The sequence below is a fragment of the Ipomoea triloba genome, chromosome 15 (assembly GCF_003576645.1).
Source record: "Ipomoea triloba cultivar NCNSP0323 chromosome 15, ASM357664v1".
In the NCBI taxonomy this organism is placed as follows: Eukaryota; Viridiplantae; Streptophyta; class Magnoliopsida; order Solanales; family Convolvulaceae; genus Ipomoea; species Ipomoea triloba.
The window spans coordinates 5,866,200-5,879,510 of record NC_044930.1 but is presented as its reverse complement, the minus strand read 5'-3'; the positions used below and the strand labels follow the sequence as shown (position 1 = coordinate 5,879,510).

The following is a 13,311-nucleotide window of genomic DNA, read 5'->3' as shown; positions in this document are numbered from 1 at the left end:
CCCCCCTCGGGGGGGGGGGGGGTGGTAATAAGGGGTAGAGCGAGGTGGTAGAGAAGGTGGTGAGAAGCTAGACATGGGTGAAGACACAAGGCATACATGGACACGTGGATGATGGATAGGGAAGACTAACCAATATCGTACACTTGTTAACAATCCAGAAGGCTCTTTACACTATAAATAGGCACCATTTCATCTCCTGAAGGACATGACCCCTTGGATAATTCAATCCTAACTGGCTTAGTAGTTTGTGGTCTGATATGTCATTAAATAGCCTCGTATTTGTGCTTGTTTATGCTTATTTTTCATTTAAAAGTTATGCAAATGAATGTAGAATAATTCTTAATTTTGTGAAAAGTTATGCAAATGAATGTAGAATAATTCTTAATTTTGTGTATTTTGATTGAAGGAATGAAAGATCAAGTAATGAGAAAACAAGCATGAAAAGATGTTAATCTTGGGAGAAAACAGGACTTTAAAGCACAAGGAAAAACACCCGAGGGCATGCCGGGGCACGAAGGAACAAAACGATAGCGTGAATGTCAATTAGAAGAACTCACACTAACACTCACACCGTGAGTGTCAGCGTGAGTCCTCAGCACGGTTTCTGATCATGAACTCACGCTGACACTCACACCGTGAGTGTCAGCGTGAGTCTCAATGATCAGTTTCTGATCATTGAGACTCACGGTGTGAGTCCCACCGTGACTTTCTATCCGGAAGGCTACGAAAAGGCGCGGATTTTAGACTATAAATAGATCATAGTGGTTATTTTCAATATACTTTTTTTTTGAATTTCCAAATTCCCCATTTAGTTTTTGTCTCTAGGAACCTTTAGAAAACACTTCCCACACTTGTAATCTACCATTAATTAGGAAATTTAGAAGAAGAATCCACTTGTATTTCCAACATTCAACATCAATTTCAGATTATTCATTCCATTAAATTATCAAGTTAAGTTCTTTATCTCATATTTTAGCATTTATATTTCTTAAAGTTTCTTTTGAATTCCATGTTTATTATTCCAATTGCTTTTAGTTTTACATTTCAAGCATGAATAGTTAAACATTTTTAGGATTTGAATTGAACTTCCTTGAAGTATGAATCCCAATATGAATTAAATTGCATAAATTAGGTTTTGTATTGTCTTAATGTTGAACTTGGCTATGAATTTGGTGGAATTGATTTGACTCTTCATAGTTATGGCCAAACTATGCAAGAGTTATTTGGAATTGGTGTTCCATCTATGAGAATAGGGCTACACCATAGCCATACCTCTCATATTTCTTACTCACCTTTGAGAAAAGGGAGTTTGAAGGAAATAGGCACACAAAGTGTTTGTTAAATTGCCTCTTCTAACCAAGTTGCCATGAGAATGGGACTTAGGATTAGTTGATAGTCCAATTGATCACGAGAGTGACATTGGCAATTAAACCATTTCCCCAAGTTCATCATCTAGACTTACATAACTTAATCTTTAGACACAAGGGATTTTATTCAAGGATGTTTGGTTCAAATCTCTATTCCATATATTGTTCTTTTACTTCAATTACTTGTTTACATTACCGATTATTTGAACATGCAATACTCCAATATCTTTAGGTTAGCTTTCAAACACTGCATGAACCTATGCTTAACCCCTCATTACTTAAACTCCCATTAAGCCATTCCTTGAGGACGATACTCTTAATTTTAATCACCACTAAATACAACTTTCATGGTCTTAACCTTCAACCCTTATACTAGGGTTTGATCCTAGCCTACATTATTATTCTTAGTCCATTATTTGGGTTATAGCTTGTATTATTTATTTATTATTTAATTTGGACCAGTATCTAAAGCTTTGTATGCACTCTTTTGGACCTAGCGCCCCCAGCAATAATAATATTATTTTCCCACCGTCGTTCTATATACTTACATACTCAATTTATGATGGACCCAGTCCCGACAAAACCATCACACACATATAGGGTTCATCAATAATTAAGAATTTTTTTTAAAAAAATACGGAGTCAATCTTATAATTATTACAAATTTAAAATTTTATACTCTTTAATATTTATAAAACTAACCTCAACATTTTTCTCCTTATTCTTCAACGGCCATCTGTCGTTGAATATTTATATAATTATAGATTACAGTTACATGTTGTGATCGATTATAGATTATTACCCCAAAATAAACTTCAAATTATTAGGAATCATTAATATCTATGGGTTTTACCAAACGATTACTTTCGTCAAGAAAACAGTTCGTGCACACCTTTTATGTTATTATTATTATGAAATAAATCTATACCCACATCAAAAATAATAATAATATTATTAGAATAATTATTTTAAAAAAATCAGAAGAAACATGATTGCCAGCTATTCAAGAGATCATGATGTGTGGCATTTCATAATGTGCATAGCACAACAATGAATCAATTATGTTATCAATTGAATCCACCAACACCCTATGCTAATGCTTTCATCTTTGTGTGTGTTTTTTTCATGACTGAAATTATTTCTTAAAAGTTCTTAGTATGTTCAAACAACCTTGTCAGGAAGGCTAAATCATAAGATTTCATGTTTGTCCATATCCAGTTCTTGCCTTCTACATCCCACTTCATTAGGTGGCTCATCATTTTCACAATCCTAGACACATTTATATGCTTATCAATTCAAGAATTTTTCATTTTTTATTGAGAAAAATTTATAAAATAAAATATCGGAAAATGGTACGGTGTTGGTTGTTGAGCATATAATATATAACTAATAAACATGTAGTTCAACTATCAAATTAAACTTAATTAAGACCATATGTAACGGGCTCGACTGAGAGGATTTTGGCAAAATTTAAACTCGTGACCAGTGACTTTTACATACAAGAGTCATGCTCAATTTAACTCGACTACCTCTTTTGGGGCAATATATATAACCCTTTAATTTTTCTAAAAATAGAATTGCAAATGGGAAAATGAAAGCTGTTGCTCAGCTGTTGTTGTTATTAGCAAGATATTAAAGTAATTCAAACAAATCTGACCTCATATTATAAAATAAATTTGCACTGGTAGTTAGATGCGGATCGAACATGCCAAAAGATATATTAATTTCTTTTTTAATCTCCTTTAAAATAATGGATATATTCAATATAATATAATAAATGAGAACGAAATATTGATCTTTTATACAAAAGATTAATACAAATATATAATTGTTATCGATAAGAAATATTAAAAATAAAATAATTATAAAAAAAAAAACTATTAAGATCGATATGATTTAAGAGTGCCTCACCTCAACCGTTATTTGATGATTAAAAGGTTACAGTCAAAGAAAAATAATAATAAATTAAAGGTTATAGTCATAAGGTACAGGTGAACCAAATAGTTTGAATCTGATCTGATTTCACTAATTAGTTGTTTAAATGATATAAACAAAACTTAGACTCAAGTGGTTAAAGAGTTGTGCTCAAAGTGTGAATAAAAATACCCATGGTCACAACAATTGGAAGGCATCTTATCCAGTTGATTATTTTACTCGATGCAATGACATATTATAATTTTATTTCATTAAATACTACTTTAAAGAAAGACAGTGAAATGTTCGTGTGATGATGAGACATGATTATATGAAAAAATAAAGTGATCGGTCATTTAGCGATCGAGTGCATCCCAGCTTGCTCTATACTTCGAGTATAGAAGGTTTGGAAAATTCGATCCCCTTGTGCGACTACTTACCAAGGATATAATATGTAATATGTATTTCCTAACAAAAATATATTCTAACAACTAATACTTGATTTACTTTTGCAGAGTTTCGATATCCCTTCCCTCTTACCCAGAAATAAAAACGTAAATTTTTATAAAAAAGTTCAAACTTCTTTTCAAAGTCAAGTAATATAATGTCAAGTTAATCCATTCAAACAAATTAAATTAGCCAATCAAACTAACAAAGAGTGGTTGATAATTTACTTATTTACAAGTCAAATATTATATTTATAAACAGTAGATGTACATCCATTTGGTGCAAAATTAAAATTTCTTTTTCCAATTGCTAAAAATATATTCATAAAATATGCTTCCATGTATGAGTTGTGCAAAATAAGCAATGGCCTACCTACTACCTTGGCCGGTACCATCTGTCAATTAATTTTGGGCAATTTTAAAGCATAAGGTAAACTATATATTATATTTAATTAAGTAAATAGAACTGATCAATGCTATTAAGCATGGATGGTTTATTAGCAATGAAGAAAAGGATGTATGTTTATTAATTACTTTAAGATGGAATGAATTATTAATTTAATGGTGTTGGGCATGTTGTATGTTAATATGTTAAAGCTAGCTCATGATAAAACTATAGAGAATAATATTAAAATTGTCAATAATTTATAGAGATTTGGTGAGATGTAATGTAATGTGGTTTAGATGGAGCTTTCATATATTGAAGTGTTTTCATCAAGGTATTTTATATATTTGTGTGTTAATTAGGTCATGAAAATTGTTATGTAGACCTAGTCTAGCCTACTTAATTGTAATCCCTATAATTTAATAATTATGTTTTAATATGGATGTTCGTAGTGCAAAATTATTAATACAATATAAAGTATAGAGATTCTATTAGCTATGCATTCTCTGGCCACTAGCTCATTTTGTTTAGTTTATTGTAATTAAAATATTTTTGCCAAAAAGTTGGGTTGAAACCTTCTCAAAATATAAATATTGTATGACATACAAATACAATGGTAGGCAAATATGGACTTGTGAACTAACTCTAGAGTTGGGTGTACTCAAAGACTAGCTAGCTATTATGGTAAATATAATCACAAAGAAAATATGTGGTACGTCTTCAATATATGTATAACACTTATTCTTCAATCTTTGTTGATTCTTAGTCAATTTTTTGAATGATGAGATAAATTCGCAATTACTTGAATGTATATATATTAGGTAAACTTCACTTTTGTGTAATAGTAAGTAAATCACACGGAAAAAGTAAATCGGCCTCACTAGAGAGACTATGTTTAATAGACTCAACTCAAACGAGGTTATATATCTTTGTTAATGATGACCCCTATTTAATTGACTAATGATAGCACATCATGTTAACATTTGATAAATTTTATTCTAACTTTTTAAACATACATCTAGTAAATCATATATGTATGAGTTGTAAATAATTAGACGTGGACATTACTAGTTGTATTATATTATGATAATATTACATACTTTATCGTAGTTATTTTCCATTACTTCATTGTTGTTGGAGCACTACGCCACTACATTGGAACCAGAAGTTTCATATAATCACATCAGGTCTGATATTATATTTGTGATGAAATTACTAGCAACATCTAGTGCTCCTCCTACAATATATGAAATATTGGAGTAGTGTTTAACATATTCTCCGGTATTATTGAGATACAAAGATTTGATATTTAAGTGAGAAACCAAGATATATGATTTTAAATCCTTAATAGGCTACTTGGGTACTCGCTATTTTGTTTGATCCTATGATGCCAAGTTCCAAACTGATTATGTTATGTTTTTACCCCATCCAATGTCCCATATGAGAACAGTAAAGGTTGTGTTGCACATGTGATAAATGAGTATGTTTATGAATATTTGACAAAGCATATATAGCGTTAAAATTCAACCCACGATCTCTTGTGCGCACCGACATTTGATCCTATCTGATGAGTCATTGAGCCATCGTAATTTATATCCTCACAAATGCTCTGTTGGGTAGAGGTGTAAGAACCTTTTAAATTTTTATTTTTTTTTGAATACTACTAACTCTATTACAATGCAGTATCTGTTCCTTTTAAAATTGAAAATTCAACCTTTTGGAAAAAGAAATTAATTGAGTTGCTCTTACACTAATTAAGTTTTTTTTTTTTTAAACAGGCAATTGAGTATATACTATATTTTTGTGGAATAATATTCCTGATTGATAAAAACGACTAAAATCTCTATCTGCAAGTATTAGATAAACATTTATCTTATAATCTTTCTGACGCCGCACCCGAATTTCTTATACTTCCTTGAAATTGAAATTTTGTCTGGCGTACACCTGGCCACCATCCAGTCACGCCACGTCACCATCTCTTCACCCCTCCCTCTTTTAAATCTTCATCCCTTCCATTTCTTCCCCCTCAGCTCCATATTTCAACTCCCCCCTTCTTCACCTAATACTCTCATATATCTTTTCCATCAATAATTCCCATTTTCATTTTCAATTTCAAAACACACACAAATTTTTATATATGGAGGGTCTGATTCCGTTTGTGTACAGAGCGATCATGGACTACAAGAATGGGGGAAGGCAAGGGGGCATGATGAATTATGCTTGTATGAGCAATGAATCTCCTTCAGCTTCCTATATGCGGCTCCCCGGCGATTCCGGCAGGTTCGAGGCGTCCGACATACAGCTCGGATTCTCCACGTCGTCGGCGTCGCCGTCAGCCGCCTCCAAGAGGATGGCTTCCGCCGCCGGAGTGCAGCCGTGCAGCTGGATTTCAAGCCGCGCTGTGAAGAAGTGATCTCAACAATATTATAATATTATATATATATTACTTGCTGTTGCCTGAAGAAAATTGCAGGGGGCATGCACGTAATTTCACAAAATTTACAGGAACTTGGACGCTTGTAACAAGAAAACTACGGAGTATATTACTTTGGGGGAAGAAGAAAACTATTACTTTGCGTGTGGCATGCCTGTCTTGGTTTTTTTTTTTTTTTTTTTTTTTTTNTTTTTAAACATACATCTAGTAAATCATATATGTATGAGTTGTAAATAATTAGACGTGGACATTACTAGTTGTATTATATTATGATAATATTACATACTTTATCGTAGTTATTTTCCATTACTTCATTGTTGTTGGAGCACTACGCCACTACATTGGAACCAGAAGTTTCATATAATCACATCAGGTCTGATATTATATTTGTGATGAAATTACTAGCAACATCTAGTGCTCCTCCTACAATATATGAAATATTGGAGTAGTGTTTAACATATTCTCCGGTATTATTGAGATACAAAGATTTGATATTTAAGTGAGAAACCAAGATATATGATTTTAAATCCTTAATAGGCTACTTGGGTACTCGCTATTTTGTTTGATCCTATGATGCCAAGTTCCAAACTGATTATGTTATGTTTTTACCCCATCCAATGTCCCATATGAGAACAGTAAAGGTTGTGTTGCACATGTGATAAATGAGTATGTTTATGAATATTTGACAAAGCATATATAGCGTTAAAATTCAACCCACGATCTCTTGTGCGCACCGACATTTGATCCTATCTGATGAGTCATTGAGCCATCGTAATTTATATCCTCACAAATGCTCTGTTGGGTAGAGGTGTAAGAACCTTTTAAATTTTTATTTTTTTTTGAATACTACTAACTCTATTACAATGCAGTATCTGTTCCTTTTAAAATTGAAAATTCAACCTTTTGGAAAAAGAAATTAATTGAGTTGCTCTTACACTAATTAAGTTTTTTTTTTTTTAAACAGGCAATTGAGTATATACTATATTTTTGTGGAATAATATTCCTGATTGATAAAAACGACTAAAATCTCTATCTGCAAGTATTAGATAAACATTTATCTTATAATCTTTCTGACGCCGCACCCGAATTTCTTATACTTCCTTGAAATTGAAATTTTGTCTGGCGTACACCTGGCCACCATCCAGTCACGCCACGTCACCATCTCTTCACCCCTCCCTCTTTTAAATCTTCATCCCTTCCATTTCTTCCCCCTCAGCTCCATATTTCAACTCCCCCCTTCTTCACCTAATACTCTCATATATCTTTTCCATCAATAATTCCCATTTTCATTTTCAATTTCAAAACACACACAAATTTTTATATATGGAGGGTCTGATTCCGTTTGTGTACAGAGCGATCATGGACTACAAGAATGGGGGAAGGCAAGGGGGCATGATGAATTATGCTTGTATGAGCAATGAATCTCCTTCAGCTTCCTATATGCGGCTCCCCGGCGATTCCGGCAGGTTCGAGGCGTCCGACATACAGCTCGGATTCTCCACGTCGTCGGCGTCGCCGTCAGCCGCCTCCAAGAGGATGGCTTCCGCCGCCGGAGTGCAGCCGTGCAGCTGGATTTCAAGCCGCGCTGTGAAGAAGTGATCTCAACAATATTATAATATTATATATATATTACTTGCTGTTGCCTGAAGAAAATTGCAGGGGGCATGCACGTAATTTCACAAAATTTACAGGAACTTGGACGCTTGTAACAAGAAAACTACGGAGTATATTACTTTGGGGGAAGAAGAAAACTATTACTTTGCGTGTGGCATGCCTGTCTTGGTTTTTTTTTTTTTTTTTTTTTTTTGGTTACTTATAAAATTTCTTGTTTTAATGTTGTTATTTTGGAGTAGATAAAGTTTGTGGATAACCAAAGGGGCCACGCAACGTTCTACTCCAAAGTGTACCAAATTGTATATATGTTTGCTTGTGTGTTAGTGTTTCTTAATGATGTTCCAAAATAAGTACTTTGTGATTGATATAATTATTTATAATAAAATATAACTTTATTACTGCCCATCAACTTTGAGGTAATATAAGCTTACCAGATTCAGATTACCTGACCCAAACGCCCTAATTATCCACTAAATTAGGGACTAATGGTTAATAGGAAGAAGGTAAATAAGTAGCAAGGAATGGTAAAGCAAAATTGAACTCATTACCACATAACTACATAAGTCAACCGCTTTGGTGTGCAAGTAGCAACTAATACAAAAGAAATCATCCCAACAAATTCAAAGGGAGAGACGTCACACCTTAGAAGATTGGGAGGATTGGAGTAGACTTTACACGGGAAAGGAAGGTGTTGAGAACAGTAAAGTGAGGAAAACAAATGGTCTAAGAGATTACTTAAACTGAGGCTAAGATCCAGAACGTAACGTGAGAAGAAATGGCAATTAGAAACCAGGTGATGAATGCCAAGACAGCCGAGAGCTCAAATTTCACGCATGGAAGGTGGGCCGGATCGTTGCAGAACTTTAAATCTTTGGCATATAGAACCGCTATCCCTGCTGAGGCGCACGCAGCAGCAAGTGATAACGTAGATGTCACCTGCACCCGAATCAATATGCAGTGATATATGGTCAAGTTAATATATGGCTAGCTTCTTCACACTACGTCTAGTAGTTCAAAACATGGCGGCAATACAAAATAAAGGGTAAAAACGAGGCCAAGAGATCATTTTTCGTGTGCCTGTTTAGTCATGCGAGTACAAAATATATTGGGAGTAAAGTCTAACAAAAGGAAGGATACATACCCAATCCCCGACGACAAACAGGCTCACCAAGACTGGACTACAGATGTCCCGTTTTATCTTCAAAGCATAGGCATCAAGGCATGCAAGCCCAAAGCTCCACAGTACTTGAAGTCCCATCGATGCAATCAAATAGCTGAAACAAAAACAGCATGCATAGAAATAAAATTAAAAAGTGGAGACGAACTGTTGACTTTTTGTGCTTCAATAAGTTGAAAGAGTAGTTATGAACAGATACTACATTGTAACAGAGTCCATAGTACTAAAAAAAAAAAAGAAATAAAATTAAAAAGGCACATGAATAGGTGAGGTGAAGTGATCCTAAATGAACAAATAGAGTTTTGTTTCTTTCTATTTTGCACGGGGGAAGGAAATTTATTAGGTATGAAGACCTTTTCATAGTTTTAACTTTAAAAACATTAATTAGGTGAACTTGTCCTGTTGAGCATGAATAGAAGAAATTAACATGAACCTGATAATTTGCAGGAACCAAATGTGCATCTTATGGCTTTAAGACAAATAACTAACCAAAATATCTACCAGCCAGAGAGACACATTAACTACTGAATTTATTCATCACCAAATTCTTGAAAGCATCAGAGAAAAAGAATCACACATACAGTCAGCAGATAAGACTACTGAATACGTTACAGAGCCATGCTAATTGTCCTTTTTCCAAAGAATGATGAATACACTAGAAAGAATAAGTCATATACAGTCACCATGCAGCTATCCTGTTAAGTATCCTGCCTGGGCAGTACTGAAACTTTTATCTCAGTAGTTAGGTTGGCTTCAGAGCAGTATTTGACAGCATCTCTATGTAATTCTGATATTTACCTCACATAGTTTGCCCTTGTGGTAAACAAAATCCAAGCACAAAATTTTCAAGTTTCTTGCTGGTAACTGGAAATGTTCTATTTCCTCCCACAAGCTGGCAAAGAGGTGCTCATCAAATCCACTCTCACAGCAATCCCACCTACTCTATATCTTCCTTTACACTCCAATTAAACTCTAATACTTCTCTAATTCCAAAATTTTGGTAGACTTCTCATAGAAGTAGCCTATTATTGTATGTGCAATGAAACTTCTCTTATTTCAAAGTTTTCTAGACTTCCTATGACTAAGGGAAAGAACTAAGAACCTATTGGGTGTGGGTATGGGATAATGGAATTAGATTCTTGTAGCCAAGCAAATTTTCAGGTTTCTTGCTAGTAACTGGAAGTGTCCTCTTTCCTCCCACGAGCTGGTAAAGAGGGATGTGCTCATCAAGTCCACTCTCACAGCCACCTCACCTACTTTACATCTTCCTTTAATCTTTATGCTCCAATTAAACTCTGATACTCTTCTAATTTCAAATTTTTGGTAGACTTCTCATAAGTCATAACTGGGAAGAAACCTATTTCTAGATGTACAATGAAACTTATCTTATTTCAAAGTTTTCTAGACTGCCCATAAGTCCATAACTAAGGGAAAGAGCCTGTCGGGTGTACAAGGTGTGGGATTATAGAATTGTAGTAGCCAAGTAAAGCTAAAGGATCCGGACAAACACTAACCCGCTTCCCTCAAAGAAGAAATAATCCTTCTCCCTGACCATTCATCAGCTAATGATTTCCCTGAATCCCTTAAGAAAGATTATTATCCTTCTAGGGCCTGGAAAATTCTAATCAATTGTTTCAATCTTATCAAGGACCAGACTACAAATGGATGGTAGTCAATGGTTCCAAACAGATGTTAGAAGGAACAGATGATTGGTGAGATTAATTCTTATCTTTCAAAGATCATGTATCAATTTATCATGGACTTAAAGAAGGAAAGGAAACTACTTGCTAAATCTGGATATTGCCTTCCCTTCACAGAATTGGGCCTGCCTCATAATGTAGGCATTCTACTACTGATAATAGTGCCAAGACATAAGGGCGTTTGGGGCATCGAGATTCAAAATATATTAAAAATATTCTTTTTGATTGAAATTACCTCAGTAGTATTCTCCCTCTTAATGACAGCATAACGATCAGATTTCATATATCAAATGCCATGTTCTATTTGTTCAAGAATCAGTATGCGTTGGAAATGAGAATTGACTTGCTTTTGATCCTTTGATTTACGAGAAAGCCCACAACCGCTACACGAAGGTGCACTGGGTAAAGCCAGCCTTGTGATCCTAGTCGGCAAAGGACCACAAGGAGGTAAACCAGCTTAGGTTGCCCATAGTTGACCGACTCAAACCAAGAAGGCTAATAGACAACTCTCATGGGGAATCGAACTTGGAACCTTGCGGTTACCAAGCCAACTATCCGACCAACTTGGGTTGCCCCCCAAATTGACTCTCTTATAATGCATTTAGTCTCAGCATGTTTGGGCTGCTTACCTGCAAGCTTGGGTTTTGCTTTAATGATGGAACATGTCAACCCTTTGGAGATTTGATCAAGCCATGCACTCTACAGCATACAAGTCCTAACCATTTCACTCATGTTGTTCCCATGAAAATGCTACATGCCTCAAATAATTTGTTCCAAATGATATTGCTTCATCTAATTATAAAAACCATATGAAGGGACAAAATCTGATGGAGCCACATCATTTGAGACAAATTATTTGGGGCTTTGGGCCATTCTTCATCCCAAATAATGCTACAACCTACAAATAATCTGGGGCATGCCCTAAATAATTTGTAGCATGTAGCATTATCCTTGGCCTATTTGGGGAATGTAGCATTTTTTGGGACAAAAACAAAATGAAGCCTATTCGTTACCAGGGAAAAGGCCTGCCAGAAAATAAACCCACTCCAATGATAAATAGGCCAATCCAAATGCAAATCTCTTGACCCATATCCAAATCCAGAACTTCAATTCTCTCATTACTGGTGCCACAGCATACCATCTTAGGTCAAGATAAGGAGAATCAATGCACTAAGTTACCCACTCTATCCCCATAAATGGTCCTTTCTGTATACCAAGTTCTTCTGCTTGAAGGAAATACAGTCCATGGGGCAGCACTTGTGACCATCCTTGATGGACGACCCATATTGTTCTTGGGAGAACAGTCTCTGTATTTTTCACCACATCTCTCCCTGGGCTAACATGTAATTTTCTACACACTTGACTGAGTCAAACCCTTTGGACTACAACCACACATCCAGACACTAAAGAGTTGGATGAAACTTTTTGCAGGCTTAATAAGACTAGAAGAAAAACTGCAGGTAGAGGTCACATTCCTGTCAACTTATCAAAGAAGAACTCATTCTTAGCAAGGAGGGATATCATTTAATCTTGTTGAAACTGCTCTGTAATCTTCTGCATTATGAATTAGGATTGCACACCTGGAAATTAAGTATCCATACTTGAACTAATCTTTCTACCTATCAAACTCTATTGTTCCCCTTTGAAATAAAAAGAGAGAGGTTCTACACTTCTACTAAGCATCTCAATGTTCTAATTCTAGAAAATAATAATAATAATAATAACCAAAAAGAAGAATTTTAAACAGTGGAAATAAGAAACACATACCAGAAAGCAGTGAAGTTGGAAAACCCATAAGCAGAAGCCATAACCCCAATAGAGCCAGCTGCGAACAAGCATTGCCCAATCCTCAATAGCAGCCCACTCACACTTCCAGGACTTCCTACAAACACCTTCATCCCTTTCTTCCAAGAAAACAGTAAAGTGAGTCCCTTTCCCCAAAGCCGCAGGGCCCTTCCCCACCAAAAATCAAAGGGCCCTTTTAAGAACCCTAGAGGATGAGAAGCAGCACCATTGTTGCACGCCAAAGATCTAAACCCCACCCCCCAATGAATGAAATTTGGATCTACAGGGAGTTGGGTGTGCTGCTGCGCTTGTTTTTCATTTGTGATTCGGAGAAGCAAATATGAGAGATCCAATCATTCAAACAATGCATCCAACTAATAATACCCACTCTAAGATGGCCTTTTTGTGTTGGAATTAGAATATGGTGGCAATTATAGTCTTGTCTGATTGCGTAGCAGTATGTGATGAATGCGACCGCATTTGTCTTGG

The 13,311-nt window shown here is 35.1% G+C and overlaps 2 protein-coding genes across 2 annotated transcripts; one reads left to right on the top strand and one right to left on the bottom strand.

The window, feature by feature from the left end:
• The first annotated feature begins 7,748 nt into the window (after window positions 1-7,748).
• LOC116007685 lies at window positions 7,749-8,565 on the top strand. Its single transcript, XM_031248432.1, has one exon. It carries the CDS (start codon window positions 7,870-7,872, stop codon window positions 8,143-8,145), a length of 276 nt encoding a protein of 91 aa, XP_031104292.1. The 5' UTR covers window positions 7,749-7,869; the 3' UTR covers window positions 8,146-8,565.
• A 115-nt stretch (window positions 8,566-8,680) lies between these two features.
• LOC116007684 (CASP-like protein 5B2) lies at window positions 8,681-13,311 on the bottom strand. Its single transcript, XM_031248431.1, has 3 exons — window positions 12,805-13,311; window positions 9,302-9,434; window positions 8,681-9,096 (listed from the first exon to the last, which is right to left on the bottom strand). The coding sequence occupies exons 1-3, from the start codon at window positions 12,933-12,935 to the stop codon at window positions 8,896-8,898; spliced, it is 465 nt and encodes a 154-aa protein (XP_031104291.1). The 5' UTR covers window positions 12,936-13,311; the 3' UTR covers window positions 8,681-8,895.